General features: G+C 37.6%; 2 protein-coding genes and 1 pseudogene across 7 annotated transcripts; 1 reads left to right on the top strand and 2 right to left on the bottom strand.

Moving 5' to 3' along the window:
* Nucleotides 1-734: 734 nt before the first annotated feature.
* LOC145485243 (ectin-like) lies at nt 735-9,225 on the bottom strand. 3 transcript variants are annotated; one of them, XM_081463947.1, is made up of 6 exons: nt 8,969-9,225; nt 6,209-6,427; nt 5,088-5,258; nt 4,386-4,556; nt 2,941-2,980; nt 735-2,605 (listed from the first exon to the last, which is right to left on the bottom strand). In XM_081463947.1, exons 3-5 carry the CDS (start codon nt 5,191-5,193, stop codon nt 2,967-2,969), a joined length of 291 nt encoding a protein of 96 aa, XP_081320073.1. In that variant the 5' UTR covers nt 5,194-5,258; nt 6,209-6,427; nt 8,969-9,225; the 3' UTR covers nt 735-2,605; nt 2,941-2,966. The 3 variants fall into 3 exon arrangements, 2 of the variants coding, with proteins under 2 accessions (XP_081320073.1, XP_081320074.1); XM_081463948.1 differs by lacking the exons at nt 735-2,605; nt 2,941-2,980 and having other exon boundaries at nt 2,992-4,556; XR_014049157.1 differs by lacking the exons at nt 735-2,605; nt 2,941-2,980; nt 4,386-4,556 and having other exon boundaries at nt 5,183-5,258; nt 5,651-6,427.
* Nucleotides 9,226-9,403: 178 nt separating this feature from the next.
* LOC145485188 (cell migration-inducing and hyaluronan-binding protein-like) lies at nt 9,404-22,234 on the bottom strand. Of its 3 annotated transcripts, XM_081463891.1 has the most exons (6): nt 21,957-22,234; nt 18,722-18,786; nt 13,879-14,031; nt 13,341-13,431; nt 13,004-13,230; nt 9,404-9,960 (listed from the first exon to the last, which is right to left on the bottom strand). In XM_081463891.1, the coding sequence occupies exons 3-6, from the start codon at nt 14,021-14,023 to the stop codon at nt 9,761-9,763; spliced, it is 663 nt and encodes a 220-aa protein (XP_081320017.1). In that variant the 5' UTR covers nt 14,024-14,031; nt 18,722-18,786; nt 21,957-22,234; the 3' UTR covers nt 9,404-9,760. The 3 variants fall into 3 exon arrangements, with proteins under 3 accessions (XP_081320017.1, XP_081320016.1, XP_081320015.1); XM_081463890.1 differs by lacking the exon at nt 18,722-18,786 and having other exon boundaries at nt 13,879-16,474; XM_081463889.1 differs by lacking the exons at nt 18,722-18,786; nt 21,957-22,234 and having other exon boundaries at nt 13,341-13,902.
* LOC145485655 (uncharacterized) lies at nt 16,470-18,903 on the top strand (annotated as a pseudogene). The gene is made up of 3 exons (XR_014049212.1): nt 16,470-17,039; nt 17,376-18,384; nt 18,704-18,903. The product of XR_014049212.1 is annotated as an uncharacterized LOC145485655 (transcript).
* Nucleotides 22,235-22,789: the final 555 nt, after the last annotated feature.

Raw genomic sequence — 22,789 nt, 5'->3', positions numbered from 1 at the left:
TCTGACTTAGATACACATCCTTAACATCACCTGTAGCTTTCTCTTGATCTCTGAAAGAGGCCAAAGTCTTAACTTTTAAATATATTTCTAACTCTAGTTATGCTTCAGATGCGGAATAAGTGAATTTCGCGCTCTCTCTAGCCATGTTAACATGATACTTCTCTTTGGTTTGGTGATTCGTGCTTATTATATTACGTGCATTGTTTTGGAGTATTCCGTCAATACAAACCCTTAATACCACCTGTGAGCGACTAAGCTAGGTCTTAATTTCCAATCATTTTGAATGTCGTTCTCTTTCCGTAAAACATAGAGGTTTTGAATTCATTTCCCCATTTCAATGTTTTAATCGGTGCTGTTTAATTTCTTTAGTTGTACGCGCCATTTGTGAGAAAATAAAGTTTGAAATACAGAGTAAACCTAACCGTATGGCTGGTTATCGATTTTTTTTTATTTTTGTATAGCTATTGTTGATCTGCTTGCCACTGACAAGTCACGAGATTTTCCTCGACCTCATCCAATAATTTGTAATTATTTGTCTTCCCAGGTAACAACAGCCAATAATAATTCTGTAAAACGAGAAGATCACGTCGTCTTTTCACTCGAGTTGTTATTAGCTAGCGATGATTTTCAGTATCAATCTTTATTTTTTTTTCTCAATTTAAATGAAAAATTGTAACATTTTTAGTTTATTTTAATAAAAAAAAAATACCTGGTATGTTTTAGATGAGGTAACTGTTATAATCTTGTTTCAATGCTACTGGAGACTAGTCGTCCTCAGCGACTACTAGAACAAAAACGCTGTTGCTTGCTGTCACAGGAGGACCTCACATCAACTCACATGCAAGCTCCTTGTTGTGTGGTAACCATTTAGAATTTTAATGCGTCATCTGGTTCGAGAACTGGAACTGGAAAATATTCGCAAAGCGTTTGGAACTGAACGATCGGATGTCTCGAGAATTATTCTTTCGGCCTCCCAGATGCCGTAAGTTTTTAGGTACAGACCATGTATGAGGTGACCGCGTATTGAAAATTCAAAATAGCCACCACGATACCGAACACGCGTTGTCTCTTTCATTGCTCTTCTAATTTGATTTCAAGTCTGTGTGTGTGCTTACGAGAATTTAAAAAGCAACTAAACTTGTTTTGCGGCGCATGGAAGCGTAGCAAGACTTTCTGACATGTTGCGAAACTAAATTTTGCCCACCGTCTCAGCCGTGGACTGAATAAGAAACAAATCGTAATAGCTAGGTTCGAAAATGGCCTAAGACGTCCTTAATATTCTGCTGATAATCTGGTTATCGCGTTTATTTATAGCGATGTTTGGTGTACGCACATTTTTGGGGATTATTACGTATACTTCCGTAGAAAAGCCCGAGTTGAAGAACGCAAACCATTTTGTCTTGGTCGGGGTGGGGAAGGGGGGGGGGGGGGGATGCTTCTAACGGAGAGCGCGGAAACTGGGGCTCAGAATTGTGAAAGCTTTTTATTCGTGAATTCGTGAGTTTGGCTCGAAATCTAGCCAAATAACCAAAGTTTATATTAGTTCTCACCGAGATAACAAGTGACCCTTAAATGAGTTCAAACTAGGATAGCACTGGCAGAACTTTGACCACTGACAAACTATGATCCTGACGCGAACACCTCAGATGTCGAAAACTCTTGTGTTAAAGTATCCTGATTTTTTCATTTGTTGTGATTGTGTTTAATACTTGTGGAGCACGATTCGATATCTCTATACGAACCCTGGGATAATATTCTTGGAGCTTCTAATTCGTTGTTGGCTCAAAATAACACAACTATTGTCTTTGACAAGTTTTGGAGCCAAATTCAAACTTTGTTGGAAGGAAAAAATTCATTCTCTCCGTTTTTGCATCTTTTGTTATAGTGGTCAATTTGAATCCCTTTACGTGAATATGAATGCGGTCTCCAATTAGACTTCAATGCCTTTCCTGATAACATACATTTGACGTCAGGACAATCAAGTTCTTCCCGCCTGCTGAATCCTGATAGGTCAATTCAGATTTCAGAGACACCCACGTATGCAAGGGTCGCCTGCCTTTTTCGGAGTGTCGAGTTGCCCTGCATGACCATAGCGGACATTCAGTTTTTCCAAAAAAGGTACAAATTATGCGCTAGTGAATTACCCTTAACAACGAGGGTTAGTTGTGAAATTTTCCAGCAATGGCAAGACGCATGTGTGCTATTTCCTTTCTTCATCGAATGCTCAGAAGGCAATTTATGGGCTATTGAAACATTTAAAATTAATGTAGCGTGAATTCTCTAATGTTTAGGTTGTTACAAATTATAAATCAACGGAAAACGAATTGCCTTTCGCTTGTGTTTGGCAAATAATCATCATACGACTTAAGTTGTTAAATAGTAATTAATAACCAAAACCAATTCCTTCATTTTAAGCTTGCTTTATTTCTCCCACACCAACAAGCGAAGGATATAACTGAATAACAATAACATTCGAAATGTTATGAACCTTATACCTGTGAAATGACCCCTTGTTATGTTATTCCAAAACTGTGCCCCAGCCCACATTACACAGTTATAGAAAATTATCCCCACTTGTTTCTTGGCCGATCTGTTAACTGTAGATCTGCAATAGATATAATATTTCACATAGTGAGTGATCGCTTTTAATCCCCTAGGACTAATCAGTTGTCGCTGTAGTTTTGCTGATTATAAGATAATACTCAACTGATCTTCTGGGACACTTTTCTTTCGTCCAAAAAATTCCACTTTGATTTTTCGGACATTTAGGTGGCGAATAAATTAGCGCTTCTCGGAATTTCCGGAGAAGAGGATAACCAAAATTTTAAAACGAGAGTTTCCCTTAAAGTTGATTTTGCCACTTCTTGGGTAAGGTTAGTTTGTTTACTGTTTGCCCTCAATAATAGTTATATGGCAATAAAATGTCCTGCTTATGTTTACCTGCTTAACCAGATTGACTGACTCTGCTACTCCTTCAGTCCTGTTGAAGCAGATAAAACGTCACGTTTGTTTGTTAGTTAGATAACCTAAAGAAAAAAATGTCAGGGGTTGTGTTCTGTTACATGATCGAAAAGTTACCTAACTTCCAACAATTTTTCTTGAAAGTTCAGAAGCGACACTGGCTGATGCATCTGTTGTCTATAACAGAAACATTAAGCTATACCTCGTCCGTGACTGGAAATACTTACTCTGTGCACAGAAACGTACGAAGCTTAACGTTGCCGTTAATATGTGGGACCGTGGCATAGCTGGGAAAGCAACTTATAACCTAAAAGGAGAAATATATTACAGGTAGGTCTATTCCAAGACAGCTAAGCTATAAGCCTGCAGCTCGGTCCATAAGCGGTCAAAAATAGAACTGGACCAATATTTCTCGAATTTGAACCTAACGCTATATTTCAATAACATTGAGGTATTCTATTCGACTCCATTCGATTTAATTCTAGTACTATTTTATTCTATTCTATCCTAGTCTTATCTATTCTAGTCTATTTTACAGGTAATCTATTCTATTCTGTCTTTTCTATTCTATTCTATTCTATTCCATTCCATTCTATTCTAGTGTAGTGTAGTATAGTGCAGTCTAGTCTAGTCTAGTCTATTCTGTTCTGTTCTACTCTACTCTATTCTTTTCTAATCTACTACTTTCTATTCCATTATTTTATATTCTACTCTGGTAGATTCTTTATTCTTCTTTGTTCTTCTATTCGCTTTTCTTCTCTTCTACCCTGTTCCGTTCCATTCTGTTCGGGTCTATTCAGTTCCGTTCTGTCTTTTACTATAGTACGGTACGGTACGATACGGTAAGGTATATTATATTTCAAGTTAAAAGGCTTTTCGAATATCTTGTAGTCCCAATGTGCAGTGTTTAACTTGTAGTTTTAGTCGTCCTTTATGGAGATTGTTTAAGATTTATAGTCGTTTAGCATGCCTAACCTCCACAGGCTAAAAACGTAAGCTCTTTCAGGGTAGAAACTCTTAATTTCAGTGCTAAAGCTTATGTTAAAAAGGTTTTCACTGATGTACGCCATTTTCTCCCGTGCATGTTTTGTTTCAGTAAACATCTTACCCACAAACGCGTTTAACGGGCTTGGTCAGTGAAGGTGCATTGCAGCGAAAACCCTACTTATGCAAATGAAGATTTCTAAATAGCGTTATAATCGTCTGATGATTTCTATTCTAGCTTGCAAACGCAAAATGATTTCGAGGCAAATTGTTCACCCGTCCACTTCCCTTTGGTGCAATTTACATTTTGTAGGATTGCAGTGCCGTACGTTATTCAAAAAAAAAAAAGGAAAAAGAAAAGTTAAAGAAAAAAACCCAACAAAACCAGTGGTTGTTATAAGGCTTGAGACAGTTACATCGAAAATGTTAATACTTCATACCTTTGCATGATCTCGCTTTACATTTCTTCGTTTCGCTGAATTTCCCCCGGCACGCCTTTCCTTTCCCTGAGGGTGGTGGATTGGTACATTGGCGGGTACGCGTTTTTTTCCCTTTACCACAAGTCTTACTACACGCACCGAACGGCGACCACAGAATGAACTCTCCATCGACTAAAATGGTGCAAAAACTTGGATCAGACACTTAACCTGCTCATCGATTTTATACTATGAGCCATTGTTATATTTACCAATGGCAGGCCATGACGTGACGCCATCGTTAGCAATATACTACCCCGAGCTTTTTTTGAATAAATTTAGATCTATAGAGACATTCTGAACAACAGCAGTAAAAAGCATGTCAAATTGAAAACTTTTAATAAGAGTAACGTAACCTCAATACTACGAGACGTGGTTCATTTTCCAGCCCTACTCGGTCCCGGTTGGAGATGATGGACACGTGACTAATTTGGTATTAACCTAGTACCTACAAAGTTGTAGCCCGAGCTTTTTTGTGCAAGAATAAAAACTGAACTGAACTGTAGCCTGCTAAACATGCACAGAGGTTCGCCACGCAGTCATGGGTAAGGAAAGCTTGGGTGACGAATCCAAAGAGCGTCTGGGTAAGAAGCTAACAAGATTGTACTATCCTCAAAATTCTGGAAAAGTGATGATCAGACACTTATATACAATATCTTTACTCACCATCACAAGGCTGAGTATTGCAATCTTCAACCTCCTTGTCGATCCCCACGCAATCCTTGCCGCCATTTTCTGGAGGGGGGTTGGTGCAGGTTCGTGTACGCTCCATGATGCCCCCTCCACAAGTCGCGCTACACTCGCTCCAGGTTCCAAAGTCACTCCAACCTCCGTTTACTACCAATAATAAAACTACAAGTGTTAAAAGTAACTCTACAAGAGTCTAGTTTCCCGTAGAATCTAAAAAAGCCATTTTCTTTTACCAAGAACAAATTAGTAGGAATAACGTACAAAGCCACTGAAGTCACGGTTTCTTTACTGTTGTATCGTTGACATTTCACCCTCTCAACAGGGTTTCGGTAAGCTGAGTGATTAATTGGCTTATCACTTTCAAGGTGACAGTGGCTTGATTATTCACAACGAATTCTAAGAACTGGCATTGCAAGACATATCTGAGAATCATATCCAATCAAATTTGTTGTAGTTTGTCTGTTTAGCGATGAGCTGTGGTTCTGAAGCCAAATTGGCTCTTGACTACTCTTACCAATAGATCGGAAGAAAAAACCCACCTGACGTGGAATACAGCGTTGAACTTCTTTTAGGAACAAGTCGAATCACAGCCAGAAGATCTCCAAGGGATTTAACTGATAGCCGAGTAACTTTTGCTGGGCTTCAATTGTAACAGTTTAGAAGTCGCCGAAAAATTAAGAGATGATAGACATTGACGCACACCCTGCCAGAACCTTATCTTTGTCATATCTGACATGCCAAACTTACACTGACTAAATTTCTTTCCAGGTGGAATAAAGGGAGATGCCTCGTTTACCCGAGGAGATATTCTTCTTGTTAATATAGAGGGGAATAAAACAAACAAGCGTCTAACATTGCTTGAATTACTCCTACATCTGAGATTGGGATTACCTGCATAACTTGAAGGTAAATGCGAGTGACTCAGTTTCAAGGTTATTTTAGAGTGTTTTTCGGTTCCATGACAGTTCCCCATCAAGTTAATAAATTATGTCAGACAAAGGACGTTTTCTGATAGTCTAATGACCGTGAAGGCAGATGTCATGAAGAACATCCCTTTCACAGATATGAACATTTACGATGAAACTAGTATTACGTACTTGGCGAGAGTGGGATTCGCACAGAAATGTCACAAGGTCCCTCCCCGCGGTTGTGTTGTACTAAACTAATCCATGGCGTCTCCTGCGTAACCAACAAAAGCAAGTGATCCTCTGAAGTCTTTTAAGATGGGATCAGTGGCACCCAGTCTCTTGAGGGCTTCCTCGGCATCTGTCACGTATTTTGAACCTTCATCTTGAATGGTGACCAGAACGATGATACTGTAGTGACAGATAGGTAATCAATTAATTGAGAGTTTATGAAACTGACGTTACGCGATAGGACCGAAAATTGAATTTTCTTTTATTGGGTTAAGGGACCCTTTTCTTGAGCTGTATTACTATTTTTGTGAACTAGTTTTCAGAAGAAGTCTCAGCGAGTTTAGATATTTGTGAAATCTAGGAAAGTTTAGAATATCGGTCGATCAACCAAAATGGCCGAGGAAATTAACGTTAAAGAGGGCAATTTCAACAGGCAAGTACAGAAAGACGGAAACTTGCCCTGATTACATTTTTACAAAGATTTTGAACAATGCTTTGATCATTTCTTTGAACTAAATATCTTGTAAATTAGAAAATGTTTTTTCTACCTTTAATTCGTTTAAAAATATTAACTATCGCGTTGAAATTTATCAACAAAACTTCAATTGCTTTGACAGGCTCACAACTCTACTAGTATTCGAATATCTAGTAAATAATAAACAAGTTTCTAAAAAGGGATTATGCTGTGGGCTTGCTGTTTTAATTTTGTAAATTTTCACTTAAGGGCAAGACGAAGAACTATGAAGGACAGTTTGACAAATTGACGGCTTAATCTTAGTCACATTCTGATCAACATAATTCAATGTGTCATAACTTAAGACAATCTTGCGGATAGCGTATCTCAAGAGCAACAAAAAATGAAATTGGTTTAATTTAAACATTTTTTTGAAAAATGGTGTACCAAAAGCATCTTTTGAACAGACTAAAATAATTTTTAGCCATGTTGAGGAATTCTCCATATTTACGGACACACTCCGCGTAAGTGCTGCTTTAACCGCATAGATAACGACAACGTATTTTTGCCATATGTTTATTACAAAACGTCTTGTATAAATTCTTCTTTTACTGGTTTCCCTGTTGCTTAAGTCAATGGTCAGTAAAATTTAAAAATATCCCGGTGTTAGATGAGCTTTGGTGCTCAAAATTGCAAATGTATCTATTAAGATAGCTTCAATTTAAAAATTAATGTTACATTTCTGCCTCGTGTCCACGTGACGACACGGGGTAATAGAATGAGTTCGGAAATTCCTGTGTAAGACATTCCTGTGTAACCATTTTTTGCGTTCCTAATGTAAGATTCCTGTGAAGATAGTTAGATAGATATGGGTCAGGCAACTCGCGGGTTGATCAGTTTTGGCTACCAAAGACGGATACAAAACCCACGAGGAATTGACTACCATTGACGGCGTTAGGTGCTACTGATTTTGGAAATACGAGTTTGAAACACGCTGTACAGATTTAATACACATTATTTATTTATTTATTTATTTATTTATTTATTTTATAAAGGGGACTGGGATGTAGATCTATTTGTGACTGGCTGCTTTTAGTATTTGTTTTGTTATTTTCCGAGCGCTTTATTCACGCAAGTCGCTTGCGTTTAAATAAAATTTGATAACAAATAACAGGCTCAAAATGTTGAAGTAACGGGTTTCAATCTTGCAGAAAAATCTAAAGGTGGCAATAGTGGATTAATAACTAACCTCTAAAGCGCATTTTTGTTTTTTTTGCGAATCAGCAAACAGGTTTCTAACTCACAAAAATTAATTGTTAGGTCTATGATAAATATGTTACTGTATATATACTACCACGGGTCAGATCAGGATCGAATTGCATTCGTAATGTTAGGTGTTATTGATTTTGGAAATACGAGTTTCAACCACGCTGTGCAAATTCAAGAAAAATCTAAAATTGACAGTGAAAAGAATTAAGAACTAACCTCTGAGGCGCATTTTCTGCGAATAAGCAAACAGGTATATAACTCAGTCCACAAAAATTAATTGTTAGGTCTATGTTCAATATCTTGTCAGTTATTGTTGCATGAATGAGTAAATGTTTGTAGTATGGTTGCATTTCTTTCGTTCTTGTTTGTTTCTCTGTCTTATGGTTTGGTTTTATTTTAGTTTGGGTTGTGCTGCCAGAGAAATAAATAATTAAGAATTCATTTCCCCTTGCGCACCTTGGGTAAGAGATGACAGATAGCCTTTGAGATGAAATATGTACGAGGGGATGACAACGCGAAGCGAAAATTAATTCATTTACAGGAAGTCAAGGGCATTTCTGAGGGTGAACTGGGTCGGTTGTTAACCTACTCATCCAACGCTGTTTTGGTGAAAAATCGCGCAAAATCCATGTTAAGAGTTCCAAGCGGTTCATGTTCGATGCCGCCATTTGGAAAGTTTTTCTCTTGTTGACATTAATAACATGACATTAAAGATAATTTGTAAAAACTTAATACGAGAATTTATATGTTTGATGGCACCATTCCACCTTAAAAATACCCACAGCAAGAAATTGTAGCTAATGCTACAGAGAGGGAATAGGTTTCTGTAGGGATCACGTCATGACCATAACGTTTCCTTTTGATACCCAGTTGGAACGTGCGTAGATGCAACAAATGGGATTAGAATGGATATCTTTTCACTATCTTTCAGTGACGAAAAGAAAACTAGTTTATTAAAAAAATCGAAAGAGTGAAGTAAATATTTGGATGTTACTCACTCTCCTGCTATGGAATTAAGGAAGTCTCTCAGGTTTTTACCAGCATTTTCATCTCCGTGAGTATCAAACGCTTTTGCATCAAGCACGTCACCTAGATAGATGTGTAAGATATTTTGCATTAGTATACTGACCAAAATGCACAGATAAACGAAATCGTACATTTCTTTTGTGCGAAAAAAAAAATAAGCAATAAAACTAACAGCTTGGAGGAAGAAATAATGTCAAAGGACAAATTTGCGAAAATGTTTTTGAAGCCAGTTTCTAGAAGTATCTGAGCGGATGTATAGCCCTTCAAATATCTTATAGAAGAGGATCTTCTCGAAAGCGAAAACTCTATTCCGTCAGTCTTGAAAACTATTACCAGTCAATTTGAAACATTTCTGGTTGAAATTGTCTGAGCTTATTTTATACTTTTTAGTTTAGAACATAGGACTATTAAAACTACGATAGCCAAACTTTTTTAAGTTACCCAAACATTATCTGGCATGGGAGACTAAAATATGTTTTTTTTGTGATTTTCGAGAATCTTAATGCCCTTAAACATTTCGTGTTACTATTAATTTTTTAGTGTGGGTTGTTTTATGACTTTTCCAAGCAAAAAAAATCTTTGACGTCAGTTTGGAAAGAAATGACATCATTATTGGTATGTGGGTGCTAATAATAATAATAATAATTAATGTTTGTCCCTTTTTGCACGCGGAACAAGCACGTATGCTCCTCGGGGGTATGGAAAAAAAAAGAGTTTTGTCTCCTATCGGTCAACAGCCCATTTGAATAATTAATGTGATTAAATTATTCGCCTTTAAACTGATCGTCGGACCCTTGGACTTGAGAATACCTGTTGAAGCGCTCACAACAACAACATTGTGGCCCCTGCCGTGAGGTGACTTGTCTACCCCATCTACATAGGTGTAAGCTATTCCACAAGTCTCTGGTTTTTTTATCAGCGTCGTCGCAACCCTCACTGCGGAGACGAATGCCTACAGAGGGACCTACAGGATAACAAACGTATTTCGGAAAAAAAATGAGTTATTATCTTCAGTTAAAATCATGTATTGTTACTTTATTTCTTTAGCTCTTAAAGTGGTACTATGATCAAATTTTTACTCCTTGATTTTTTAGGTGTATCACATAGAATTCCATGAAAGAACAAAAACCCCGTTTACCGTTAGCAAATATCTGCATTAGTTCCAGAGATATTTAAGTTTGAAAAATGAGTCAAATATGCAAATGAGACGACTGATGATGGCATACACTCAACCCAATATTATATCAAGTATATAAATACAGTTATCTTGGCCAACTTGCAGCACAGGCCATTGAAACTTGGTAGGCTAATAGCTCTAGAGGAAACACATGTAGGGCCATAAAAAAATCTGCTCCCATGGCAACTCATTCTTTTCCAGTTCCCACCCACTTGATTTCAATATGCTAGTGAATTTCAGCTCGAAAACCATTAACTGAGGCCACAAACTCGAGCTAACGTATTTATGTGCCTGCTGGATCATGTATAGGAGGTGCCATGAGCAAATATCAAAATGAAAGGCCAAAGGTGGCCAGAAAAGCCTTTAATATTGGGGAGGTCTGGAACCCAGTATGTTGCCATGGTAACAAAACTGTTCAGTTCGTACGTGGAGCACATTTAGTAGAATCTTACCGCAAAGAATCAAACATTTCTGACACAAATTGGCCTAGATACCTTTCTTCATCATATTTGAACACAATTTGGTTGAGTGTATGACGTCATCAATTTGCTAATTTGTATATTTTAAAAACTTGAATATCTCTTGAACGAAAAGAGATTTGAAAAGAGTAAAAAGCATTTTTCTTCTCATACAGACTACTCGTTTGTGTTTAAAAATGGCTTAGATAGGAAAGATGTGATTTTCGTCATAGTACCACTTTAAATACTCCTACATATGCGTTCTTTGTTCAATATTTTGAACCAGGAATTTTGCAAAGAATCAACTAGGCAGTGAATTGTATTGTTGAATATAAAACCGATATTAATTTTACGCTAAAACTAAACACGTATATTTAACAAATAGATTCCCTGTTGCCATGCGTCTGTTCAGTAATAGATCACAGATGACGTCCAAATGTGGTAAGGCACACTTAATGACACACTCATCAGCTATCGCCTCGTGTGCCACTGAGTGTATCATCTGTGATCTATTACTGAACAGACGCACGGCAACGTGGAATCTATTTGTTTTACATAATAAAGAAGTACTACAGACAGCTTTTGTTTTTCAAATTTTTCAAAATGAAGTTAACTCGAAAACCGGCCTTTACCCACTTTGGCAAACACGAAAAAAGCGATTTGACTTAATCTAGCAATCTCATTGGATTCTATGGGTAGCAAAGAATTGTGATTGGTCCAGGAAAATCACGCCACTGTCAAACTTGACTGGAAAGTCGCTTCTCGTGAAATTAAAACTTACAGCGAAAGCAGAATTGAACTGCGAAATCTATAAATCTTAAAGAAAATGCTGGATAAGTCAAGTCAGTTTAGTCATCATAGTAGCCCTGTAAGCCGAAAAGCTTAAACGTTGCCTTGAATATTGCAGGAGTTGAAGAAATGCGCTCGGAAAACTTGTGGTTATGGTCAACGCTAGAGGCCATTCGATTCGAGTTTTGAATAAAGGAGCGTTAGTGACGGTGGAAATTTGTGTTCTTTGTGGTTGGTGATTCTCAAATCAGTTTGATATAGTGTCGGAGACACCTTATAGCTGCAATACAGTTGGCCTTGAGCTGTAATGAGCTTTACTTTACTCGCTACTGTGCCCTGAAACGGACTGGAACATTCGCGTCGAAAAGCAAGGTTATGGCTTTATTTCAACTGATTTTAAGAAGTGATGTTTTGATGTTTAATTCCTGACATCAGTCTGTGTCAACATTTATTTTGAGACTGAGAAAAGTTGAATTTTTTAAGTAAGTTAATGTCATAAACATTTTGTTCATTGGTTTTGCTAAATTCGAATCAAAGCAATGGTTTCATTCCTTAAAGTAATTTCAAAACCAATTTTGTGTTTGGTTTCGTCCCGCTCGACTGCCGACTGATACTGCTCGAGTACTTTTTCTGAGTTACTTGCTATAAAAGAAACGGCTTTTTTTTCTTCTTCCTGCTTCTCCTACCTGTTCAATGCCTCGGCAAGACTTTTTTGCACCTAATCTTTCGCCCAGTAGCGTAAAATGTTATCTAAATTCTCAAAACTTTCCGCCATTATAAAACACAGAGGGAAAAACTTTGTGATGATGACGTCAATCGTGCGTCTGTCCTCCAATAGATCATAGGCGAGAACCAATCAAAATGCGAGAATAATTTGGGTTATTATATAAATTAAGTTAACACGTAGCAATAATAATATCGAGAGGCAAAAAATTTAACAAATAAAGTTGTCCAATTTTGGGGGTCAGTCTATATTGACGAGGCTTTAATTAGCATTTCTCCTAAACTAAACAAGAAATCCGAACTCGTAACTAAATGTCGCCATGAAGACAATTTTTTGCACAGCATCCAGTCAGAGGAAGCACTGCTACAACCGTTCTTAAAATCAAACTTCAAGGTTTATAACTTATATAACTATCTTTTTGCACAAACAGGGAGGCGCGGTGGCCTCATGGTTAGTGCGCTCGTCCCCGAAGCGAGCGGTCCGGGCTCGAGCCGCCGGGGACACGGTGTTGTGTTCTTGGGCGAGACACTTAACTCTCGGCAGTGCCTCTCTCCACCCAGGAGTATAAATGAGTACCGAGAAATTGTTGGGGAAACCTAACAAATTGCGGGGGAGTGACCTGCAATGGACTAAAATCCCGTCTAGAGGGAGTAGAAATACTCCTAGCCGCTTCATGCTACAGAAACTGGGATAAGTCCGGCAGCTATGAGCCATCGGCTCTAAGGCTTCACTTTCACTTTTTTCGCACAAATTAAAGAACTCTGATAATCGCTTAGTGCGTGAAACTCGAGTAGGATAAATGAAAAAATAACTATTTATTGTTTATCCATTTATTTAGAATAATGATAGCTTTACGTACCTGGTGAGAAAAAAATTTGCACTGAAACTTCGGTAGGTCCCTTGCCGCCATTTTTTTCCTGCTGAGTAATCCATTTTTGTTTCGTGTCTCCTGCGTATCCAACAAGACAAAAAGATCCTCTGAAGTCTGTCGAGATGGAATCAGCGGCACCCAGTCTCTTGAGTGCTTCCATGGCAACAGGTACATATTTTGAACCTTCGTCTTGAATGGCGACCAAAACGATTTTGCTGTATAATAAGAAAATAACAGTTTGTCTTTCTTGACGCTGGGTTAAAATGAAGAATAAGTTAAGAGAAATATTTGATAAAAATGAAATAGAACTTTAAATGTTGCTTACTCTCCGTTTATGGAATTAAGATAGCCTCTCAGGTTTTCACCAGCGCTTGCTTCTCCATGAGTATCAAATGCTTCTGCCCCAAGCACAGCACCTACATGGTAATATGAAGTGTTATTTGTCTGATTACATATAATCATACTTTGCATATAATTATATAAAAGTTGTAGATTGAATATGTTGCAAAAGCAATAGAATTGCATTCTAGGAATTCCATTATTGGCGAGGGCCCCGTCTGACACCATGCCGAAGTAATTTGAGAACTCAGCTTTTTTTTTACAGTTAGGCATGTCGTCCACACTAATCCGTCCATTATCGTCATCGTCATCGTTATCATCATCATCATCAGCATCATCATCATCATCATTATCATCAGTATCATCATCAAGATCATCATTATCATGAAAACTGTTCAAAATGCTGGAAAAACAGTTTCTTTGAGGTTTGTCTCTCTTGGGCGGAAAGGCAGGTTGAATACTCAATGTCATGAAATATCCGTCGTCTAATTATCTAAGTGTTATAGTTTTGGAAAACACATTACCTGTTGTAGCGTCCACGACAACAACATTATGTCCCCTGAGGTGAGGTGAACTATCTATTCCATCTAAATACATGTAGGCTATGCCACATGTTCCTGGCGTTTTAGCAGGATCATTGAAACCTTCACTCCGGAGTTTAATACCCATTTGGTGTTCTACAAGATAGCAAGAGGTTTCTAATGTATCATCAACCAATACAGCTATTGGTTCAAAGAATTAGAACTTGTGCTGCGCCAGATTCGAAATACTACTAAAAACCACACTTTAGATGTGGTCAAAAAATATATGGCATGTAGCCCTAATCTAATGCAGAAGCAAGAGATCTCGAAGAAACGTTATTTTAAAAGTTTTGTCCAAGTTGTTTATAGTTCATATTGTATGATCGTCCGGGTGAAGATAGTTCTGAAAAGAACTGTTGTTGGTGCAATCAAACCTAAGCCTAGCCTAACCCTGAAGAGCAAATTCCCACAAAAATTAAACAAAATCAAATTTCTTCGGCAAGGCTAGAAAATTCAAATTCACTCGTCTTTTGCATATAGCTAGCCCCTAGCAAGAGTGCAAACAGGCTGTAGTTTTTTCCTTGAAATAGCTTTGTCTTTCCTCAGGTAAATTAAGGCATGGGCCCAGACTGGAAAATGCATTTTTTAAACATAAATTAGTGTTGTTCAAAGGTTTTAATAAAATCGAACGAAATTTGGTCCACTTAACATAATTAACATTGTGACTTCCCTGGTAAAATATCACGTGATTTAGTCACGTGATCGACGTTTAAGGAAAGCCGATAAGAGCTGAAAAATAGACCATTTTCAACAAGAAATGGCAACACTTTTTCTGTAATTCTTGAAAAATGCAGTGGTACCTTTTAAATGTCGGATACTTAAACTGTTAAACTGTGTTTGGCCTTAGACGAAATTGTGGTTTGTGTAGAAGTAGTTTCTAGCCAATATAAAAACATACTATAAAACCATCGGTTCTTGTGAATTTAAATGACAAATAAAGTGAGTTTCTAAAAAGGCCAAGCACAGAGATATGGAAGACATCATGATACAGAAGTATTTGGAAGTAAAAACAGGATATCGAAGTTTAAAAGTGTTGCCATTTATTAAAATACCCTCCCCACGAGACTGCTGTTCGCCATCTTGAATTTGCCATTTTGGCCGAGCAGATCACCGAAACGATAACCTGGGAACGACAATTTTCGTTGTCCTAGAGACGAAATGGCCAATAAGACCAATGATTTGATATCAGCCCTGGCTCAAAGATTCAAAATGGCGGAAGAAGAAGTATTGATGTGGTCGTGGTTTGACTAATACGAAATATTTAACTACAGAAGCTGAAAAATAAAAAATGATGCTTCTGCTAATAGGAAGGCAGCCTAAATAATGTATATTTCGTATTTCTAGGTGAAAAGGTGAGAATAAATGGCCAAATTGTAACGAAATGCTTATTATTGTAGATTGATGTTGTGGTTCGTGAGAAAAAAAAATTAAGCTTATTGCTCACAGCTTACATGAGCCTTCGTTGACATTTATAATTGACATGCGCGAGATTTTGGCGGAAAATTCAACCGAGCTAATCAGTGAGCAACGATCCGTTTCTGATTTATGTAAATGTTATGGTCTTTCTACAAAGATTGCAATTATGTCTAAAGGTTTTCTATAGCAAAAATACGGGAGTGACTTGGTCTAAAGGTAATTTTCGACAAAAAAGCCGTGTTCTTTGTATAATTCTGTGAGCAGAAACTGTTAGATTTAGCGCCATAAATGGCCTCTTTCTGTGGATGTGGATTTGCTCGAGTTGCAGTCAAACACAGCTTCGTAAAACCAACTGGCAAAGTTGAGTATGACCACGACAACCGCTTGAGAAACTACCTAGCAGTATTTCAAGGACACCAAGAGCGATATGAGGTAGACAAACATTCTTTTGTCAAACGCTCCAAGAGCCTAGTACACCATTTTGGAAAATGGAAGCTAAAAACTAACAAGGATGAATACACAGAACATTTCAGCCCCAACAACTGGGAAAAGCTGACCGAATATAAAAAGAAGCAACACACTCGTACAAATTGCGAGGCTTCTGATGTTCATCACTTTCCTTTTCAATCTTTATTTCCTATGTGGAATCAGAAAGAAAACTCTATTACACAACAAGGTTTTCACAAGAACATTAAGAGCTGCATTCTTAAACCATCATGCCGTGGAAATATGAAGGTCACAAAAAAGGCTATAAAAACAGCTACTTCACAGTTTAATGAAAAAATAAATACCCCTTTAAAAATATATTTGGGGTGACATTTGCGAAGGCACAAACCACTGTTTCTGAGTTGGGTCTTGAAGACAAAAAATCACATGCTGAAAAGAAAAAGGAAAGGAGAAAAAATCCACAGTTGACAAGAGTTGCATCCAGGAGAAATGGTCAGAAAAGGACTGTGACACCATGCTTTCCACTAGACAGACCTACAGCCAGCGACAGGAGCAGCGATTGTCACTTTTCTTTGAAAGTCCAGAAGAAAGGAAGCGACAGGAAGAAGAAGGCCAACGTAAGAAGAAAAGGCACTCTCCACGGCCAGATGATCTTGACTTTGACAAAGACGGGCTCCTGGAAAAAGTTAATGCAATGAGGGATGGAGAAAAGGTTAGTAAAACATACATTGTGTAACCAGACAAAGTAAAAAGGGCAAAAAGGTAAAGCCACCCTCTAGCCTGTGCATGTATTACAAAATAGTATTAAACTGCAATAAAAATAAGATATTTAATCATTATAATTATAATAGACTTACTAGGGCAGTACTACTAACAACTGAATCTGGGTGAAACTAATGATAAAGTGGTAATAACTGTAATTACCCTAAAGCCAGAATCAATTACACACAAATCTCAGACCAGAGAGAAATTTACTTGGCAAAAAAAAAGTTGAAAGGTGTACCCTTCTTTTCCAGATCAATTACTCAGAACTTGCCTGTCAATATGGTGTGATGGAAAAGACAAAACTGGGAAATATGGTTGTCAAGGAGTTCCTGGAAAGTAAAGGAGTACAGTTATCCAGATTCCAGCAATTCAGACAGGAAAAACCAGCAGCCAGACGAAAAATAATCCGAATGCAAGGTGGAGAGATCTCAGTACCAGTTCCAAGAACAAACAAAGAAATAAGGGAAACTTTAATGGTTAGTACAGTGCAGTAAACTAAATATAAATGAATTCAAAAAGAACTTTTCTTTATTTTTTCAGCCAGGATCCATAAATCTGCATATACTGAATTGTAGACGATGCATGTAATGTATTTTCAAGACCTCTCATGATACATCTATATCTCATAAAGATGTACATGTAGAGCTCTTTGAATTATGGCCAATTGCCAAGAGAGCTCAGCTAATTATTGAATCAGAATATGTAAAGTTTGCTACATGTAGGTATTGCATTACAATGTCACATGAGTACACAAAATACTTCAACATGCATAACTCTGGATTCATTAATTTGTGTTGTGTTTCCTTTTTTAGAGCAAAATTGAAAGTGGAGAGTTCATTCTCGGCGAAATGATTGTCCCCCAAATATTCAAAAAGGTGTTGCTGACAAAGGAAGGTACTCTCAAGACTGAAAGATTTACCGTATCTGACCGTAAGATCCCTCTCCTAGAAATAAGGACACGCATGCTAAAAGAGCAGGAATCCCTGGGTTTACTACGAATTCACAATGATGACTACTACACTGCCATGACAGATGCTGAAGTCAGATCCAGACTTATTCAGCTTGGTGAGGATGCCAACACAGGGGATTAAAGTGAAATCGAGTCTAAAGAGAGATTAAAAGCAATGGAAAGAAAGCGGCACCTCATGGTTTGGGGTGACAACTCAACCCTTCTCAACCATGGTCACCTTCTACTGACAGTTAATTCAGTATATGATGAGGCCCTATATTACACCAATGAAGAAATGAGAGCAAAAGGCAAAGGAGACATTGATGTACAGTCTCTAGTTGAAAGACCCCAAGTCTACATTCTCGGGAGATGTGGTTCCTCTGAAGTTGATCAGCTAGCCTACATTAACACCAGAAAGGCCTGTTTACAGAGTATGAACATTAAAATCACCACTTCAAATGGAGTTGAGATTACTGATGTAATGTGCTTTTTTCATGGAGATGGCCCCGAGCAACAATTTGAGGCTGGAGAACAGAAAGGGGGAGATGCTGGATGTGCAAGTTGCAGTGGTGATGCAAGAAAGTACAAAGACCTCGCAGTTTCTCTTTGCAAACCTCACCTTACTCTCTCAGAAAGGTTGAGGAAAGTTCTACAGGGGCCTGCTGGGAAAAATAAAAGGAATGCTGGTTTGAAGCCATTTAAAGATCTTCGCTTAGAAGAGTTGAGAAGTGAATGCAGAGCCCGAGGCCTCGAAACTGATGGACAAAAGAAGGACCTTCAGGAAATTCTCAAAGAAGAGATTGGTGGAATTCAACGGGTGCCAGCAATGATGTTCTTTGATCAAGAGAAAACACTAGCAGACCTTGGTTTAGGTAGGCATTGCATACTGTCTATTACCAATATTGTGAACATCAAGAGACAGATCTAAAAAAATTTTGTACACAGTACAGTATGATTTTTTTCCTTGGCCTGTGTTCTGGGCAGGATGATATATTTGTTGTGAAGTTTACAGCAATGATACATGCACTAGTCAATGTACAGTGTACATGTAACATCTATTTACAAATGTATAAATGTTTACAAATGCATGGTACTTACAAGTTCGGGTATATACAGTAGAATTTTACATAAAAATAATGACAAGTGGGCCATTCATAAGCATAAAAATCTTGAAAATCTTATTTCAAACAGGGAACTATGAAGTCTTACCTACAGAGCGTCTTCATGATGTTAAGGAACACATTGCCAATGTTCTCACTGAGTTACCTTCACACCTTGAAAAAGATGAAAAAATTGCATTTCAGGACATCATTGAGTGTTCATTTGCTGGAAAGGAAAAGCTACGTGGCTGTGATTATTGACTTGCAGCTGTCATAGGGGCTCAATACTAAAGAGGTAATGATCAAAACATTTTACAGACTAAAGCAGATCTCACAATAATGATAAACAATTTTTGAGTTCTTTTTTTCTATTTGGTGATGGCGATCCTTTTTGATATTTAGCAGCATATGGTGAGGACACAGAGGCTGTTCATACTATTATGTTGTTTAAGGATATTTGAGAATTTCATTTATATGTTTGTGTTTAGAACTTTCACAGCTATTAATAAAACAAAATAATACAAATGTCAGTTGAGGAACAATGGAAGTAGAATTATTTTGTTACGATAACTCTTACAGTAGTGAGTGCTAGCCAGACAATTGACTACAGTACAATGTACACGTGCATGTAGTCAGGAAATTATAGTCTGACTAGTCATACAATAATAACTTACAGCACAGATTGTGCTCCAAGATAGAGTCATGTATTTGTTGTAGTTTAAAATGAAGTCCAGGTCAATATTATTTGAAACTAGCTTGATTTGTATTTTCGTTTGCTCCAGATTTATTACCATAACCCTTAAGCAAATGAAAAACAATTCAAACTAGTTTGAAATCATTTTGACCTGAAATTCATTTTAACATGTGCTACAGAACTCTTAAGAATGGACTTGAACTAGGCTACATGTAGTTATTGACAGCACTATTGCCTGACATATTATTGTGTTTTATCTCTTGTCAACAGGCAAAGTAAGACCTAAAATACAGACACTGCTGGATTCCCTCACAGAGCTCAGTAAACTACTCTACTTGCCAACCCAATCACGCTCTCCAAAGTTAGTGCTACATCTTCACAACCAAGCATTCATCCATGCCATGATATGCAAAGACATCATTGGGCAACCAAAGTCCCTAACAAGCAGAAAGTTCTATGGTTGATACTGGCATTCTCTGACAGCTCATGCTGGAAAGCAGAGTAGGATTATCTCAGCAAAATCCACCAACACCGAGGAGGAAGAAAGGCACTTTAACACTCTACAAGGTGTCACCAGATTGACTAGTAGGAGACCTGGTGATATCATCATTCCAAGCCTGATCCACCTTCAAGCTGAACAGAAGCTTGCAGAAAGTAAGCAAGGCAATGCTGTTAAAATGCAGGAATCACAGATTTCAAAATACTACAGCACTTTACCACCACTCCCCAACACAACTATACCTAATCGTTATATCGTCAACAATCCCAAGGAGTACTAAGCCCATTTATAAGCCATCAGTGACTTCATTGCCTGTGGTGAAGGTGTCTGGTGGCGTCAGATCTTGTCTGGGTGGAATTTTTTGATGGTCCTGATGAACCAAGTACCAGACCCCAGGGACCAAACCTTCACCATTTCAGATCAAGTGATCTCAAAAAAGAAGAACAACACCTTCAGCAAAGCTGGGAGAGATGCCTGAATAATGATGCTGTTGTAAGACCCCACAGGATCATCAGATCGTATGACCAGAAAGGTGACTGTACCAGAATCATACACACAAATTTTTTACACAGAGAGGATGATGAAAGTGATGCAGACAGTACAGCACTTCAGGGAAGTACATATGCAGATGATGCAGCAGATATGGAATGCCAGGAAGAATATCCTGACTTGGCTTATCAAGGTGAACGTGGAGAAGACATCGATGAGGACGAAAATGGAGAAGAGATAAATGTAACAGGACTGGAAGAGGTAGTCACATCTGTAGTGAAAGATCTGTCCATTGACTACACTGATGATGAGGATGAGGATAATTATGAAGTTTCAGAGCTAGAACCTCTTGCAGCAGCAAAAAGAAACCAGCAAAATAAGAGCTCTCATTCTCTTGCCAAGTCCAGCAGTCCACAAGTGAAAGAAATCAAAACCAAACTCTGTGCAAATATAGTGAAAATAGTTGGGGAGACAGATTGCCTGTACAAACTGGACACTGCAAGACAAAACCTTAAAGAACATCCCACAAATGACTTTTACAAAAGAAATTATGAAAGCCTTCTTGCACCTGTTCAGACTCAAATACTGGCCCATCACACTGCTCTTGTGTTGTTTCTTAAAAGAAACAACACAAAGAATGGGAAAAACAATACTACCTCAGCCACGATTGTTCTGAACCAAGCTTACAAGTCATAAGAAGAAACAAGGAGCAGTATTCGATTTATAAAAATATGCTCTTGTGTGAAGAACTTTTAAAGTATTGGAAAATAACTGTTCACTTATGAACAAGCATAGCATTATAAGATATGAATCGCCGCCGTCTAGGCAATATACATGTAAGCTCAAATTGTATGAGCATCGACAATATAAATTATACATTGTAATTATCTAACACGTAATTTAAATCAAAGTTGTTGATGAAAAACCAAATCATAATAACATTATGCTACGAATAATTATAACAAGGTAATTAAAAAGAGTTTGGGACAAAGGTTTTTCATTGCACACATACAGCTGTAATAATTTGGGACAAAGGTTTTCCATGGCACACATACAGCTGTAGTAACTTTAAAAGATATATATTTTAGCAAACATTTTCAACATAATGATATAGAACTATTTCTTCCATGTGTCAAAAAAACTCACATAACCTTAACTAAGTAACTGTTAAGTTATAGAGAGCACATGTACAATTAAAAGAAAAAAACACGAAAACTCCTATTTATCCACTTTCCACAGTCATCGTATTTTTTATGAATAAATTCATTAACCAAACAATTTTATTTCCATCTATTAAAAACTAAATTCCTTTCCCATGCGAGCTCCAATACATTCTCCGGAGTTTTGGTGTGTTTCTGTTGACCCAAAATAAAATTCTCCCAACCAAACTTCAAATGAACACACATTGCTACTAAGGAGAAGTAACAACCGAATCATATTCAGTCAGCGGTCCAAAACGGGCAAATTTGCCATCTTAAGTTTCGGAAACGAGTAATCTGAATAAAAAAAACGGCCACTTAAACGAATTAAACTAAACGTTAATCATCTGGATTACTGTGGAAGCAAGACTTCGTGTAGCTCGCGGTCGTACATGGTAATAAAGGTTATTTGTGTACGTTTGAAAGCTTATTTGAAAACTTCAAGTAATAAAACAATGCTTACCTTTATTGACTCAAGCCATCTTTGTTTTTCCACTCGATGATCTCAACAAAAACAGGATATAAGAAGTAGAGAGTTCATCATCCCGAAAAAATACACGAACATGGCTACTTTGTAGATATCGTTCGGCAAACCAGTCGGAGCGTTCGGCTGCCATTTTGTTTCATATTGGTTCGGTTCGCTGCTAGTTCCCAGGACTCTTTTTGTTTCAGAACCCGGCCAAAACAGAACTTGGCCCTTGCCTTAATTTTCCTGAGTCCGAGAAAAACGACATTTTCGATTTAACCTTGAGACTCAATTTCATGCAATTGAGCGAGTCCCAACTGGGCTGAAAATCGGCTGAAAATCGACCATTTTCATTCGATTCCCATTTCGCAACCATTGAGCGCAGAAAAGTTGTGATACAAAAAGCTTATTGCAGAACTATTCCTTGTCTAAAAAAAGGACAATTTCAAGAATATTGGATTAATCTAATTATTTGACGGTAAACAAAACCAGAGTGTTCTCCAAAATTGAGTTAGTCAGTCGGTGAAAAGAATTGTCATTTTGATCATGTGCGATGTCTCCGGAATTCCACAAGATTTTAGATTCTAACTATACTAGGATAGGTCTTTCAATATATGTAAAGTTTAGTTTGGACAAATGATTAGGCACTCGTCAAAAAATTATTCAAAATCGTTCACAAAAGACACAAGATCACTCCAGCAGCTACCGAGTGCGTGACCAAAAGTATCATCAAAACGTCAGCATTACCAAGCAGTATAAATGACATACACATAAAAATAACATGTTCACCTACTTCGGTTTGTAGTATCCTGAATCTTGCAAACTGATTC

This window comes from Orbicella franksi, chromosome 4 (assembly GCF_964199315.1).
Source record: "Orbicella franksi chromosome 4, jaOrbFran1.1, whole genome shotgun sequence".
Taxonomy (NCBI): Eukaryota; Metazoa; Cnidaria; class Anthozoa; order Scleractinia; family Merulinidae; genus Orbicella; species Orbicella franksi.
This window is presented reverse-complemented; position numbering and strand designations above follow the sequence as displayed.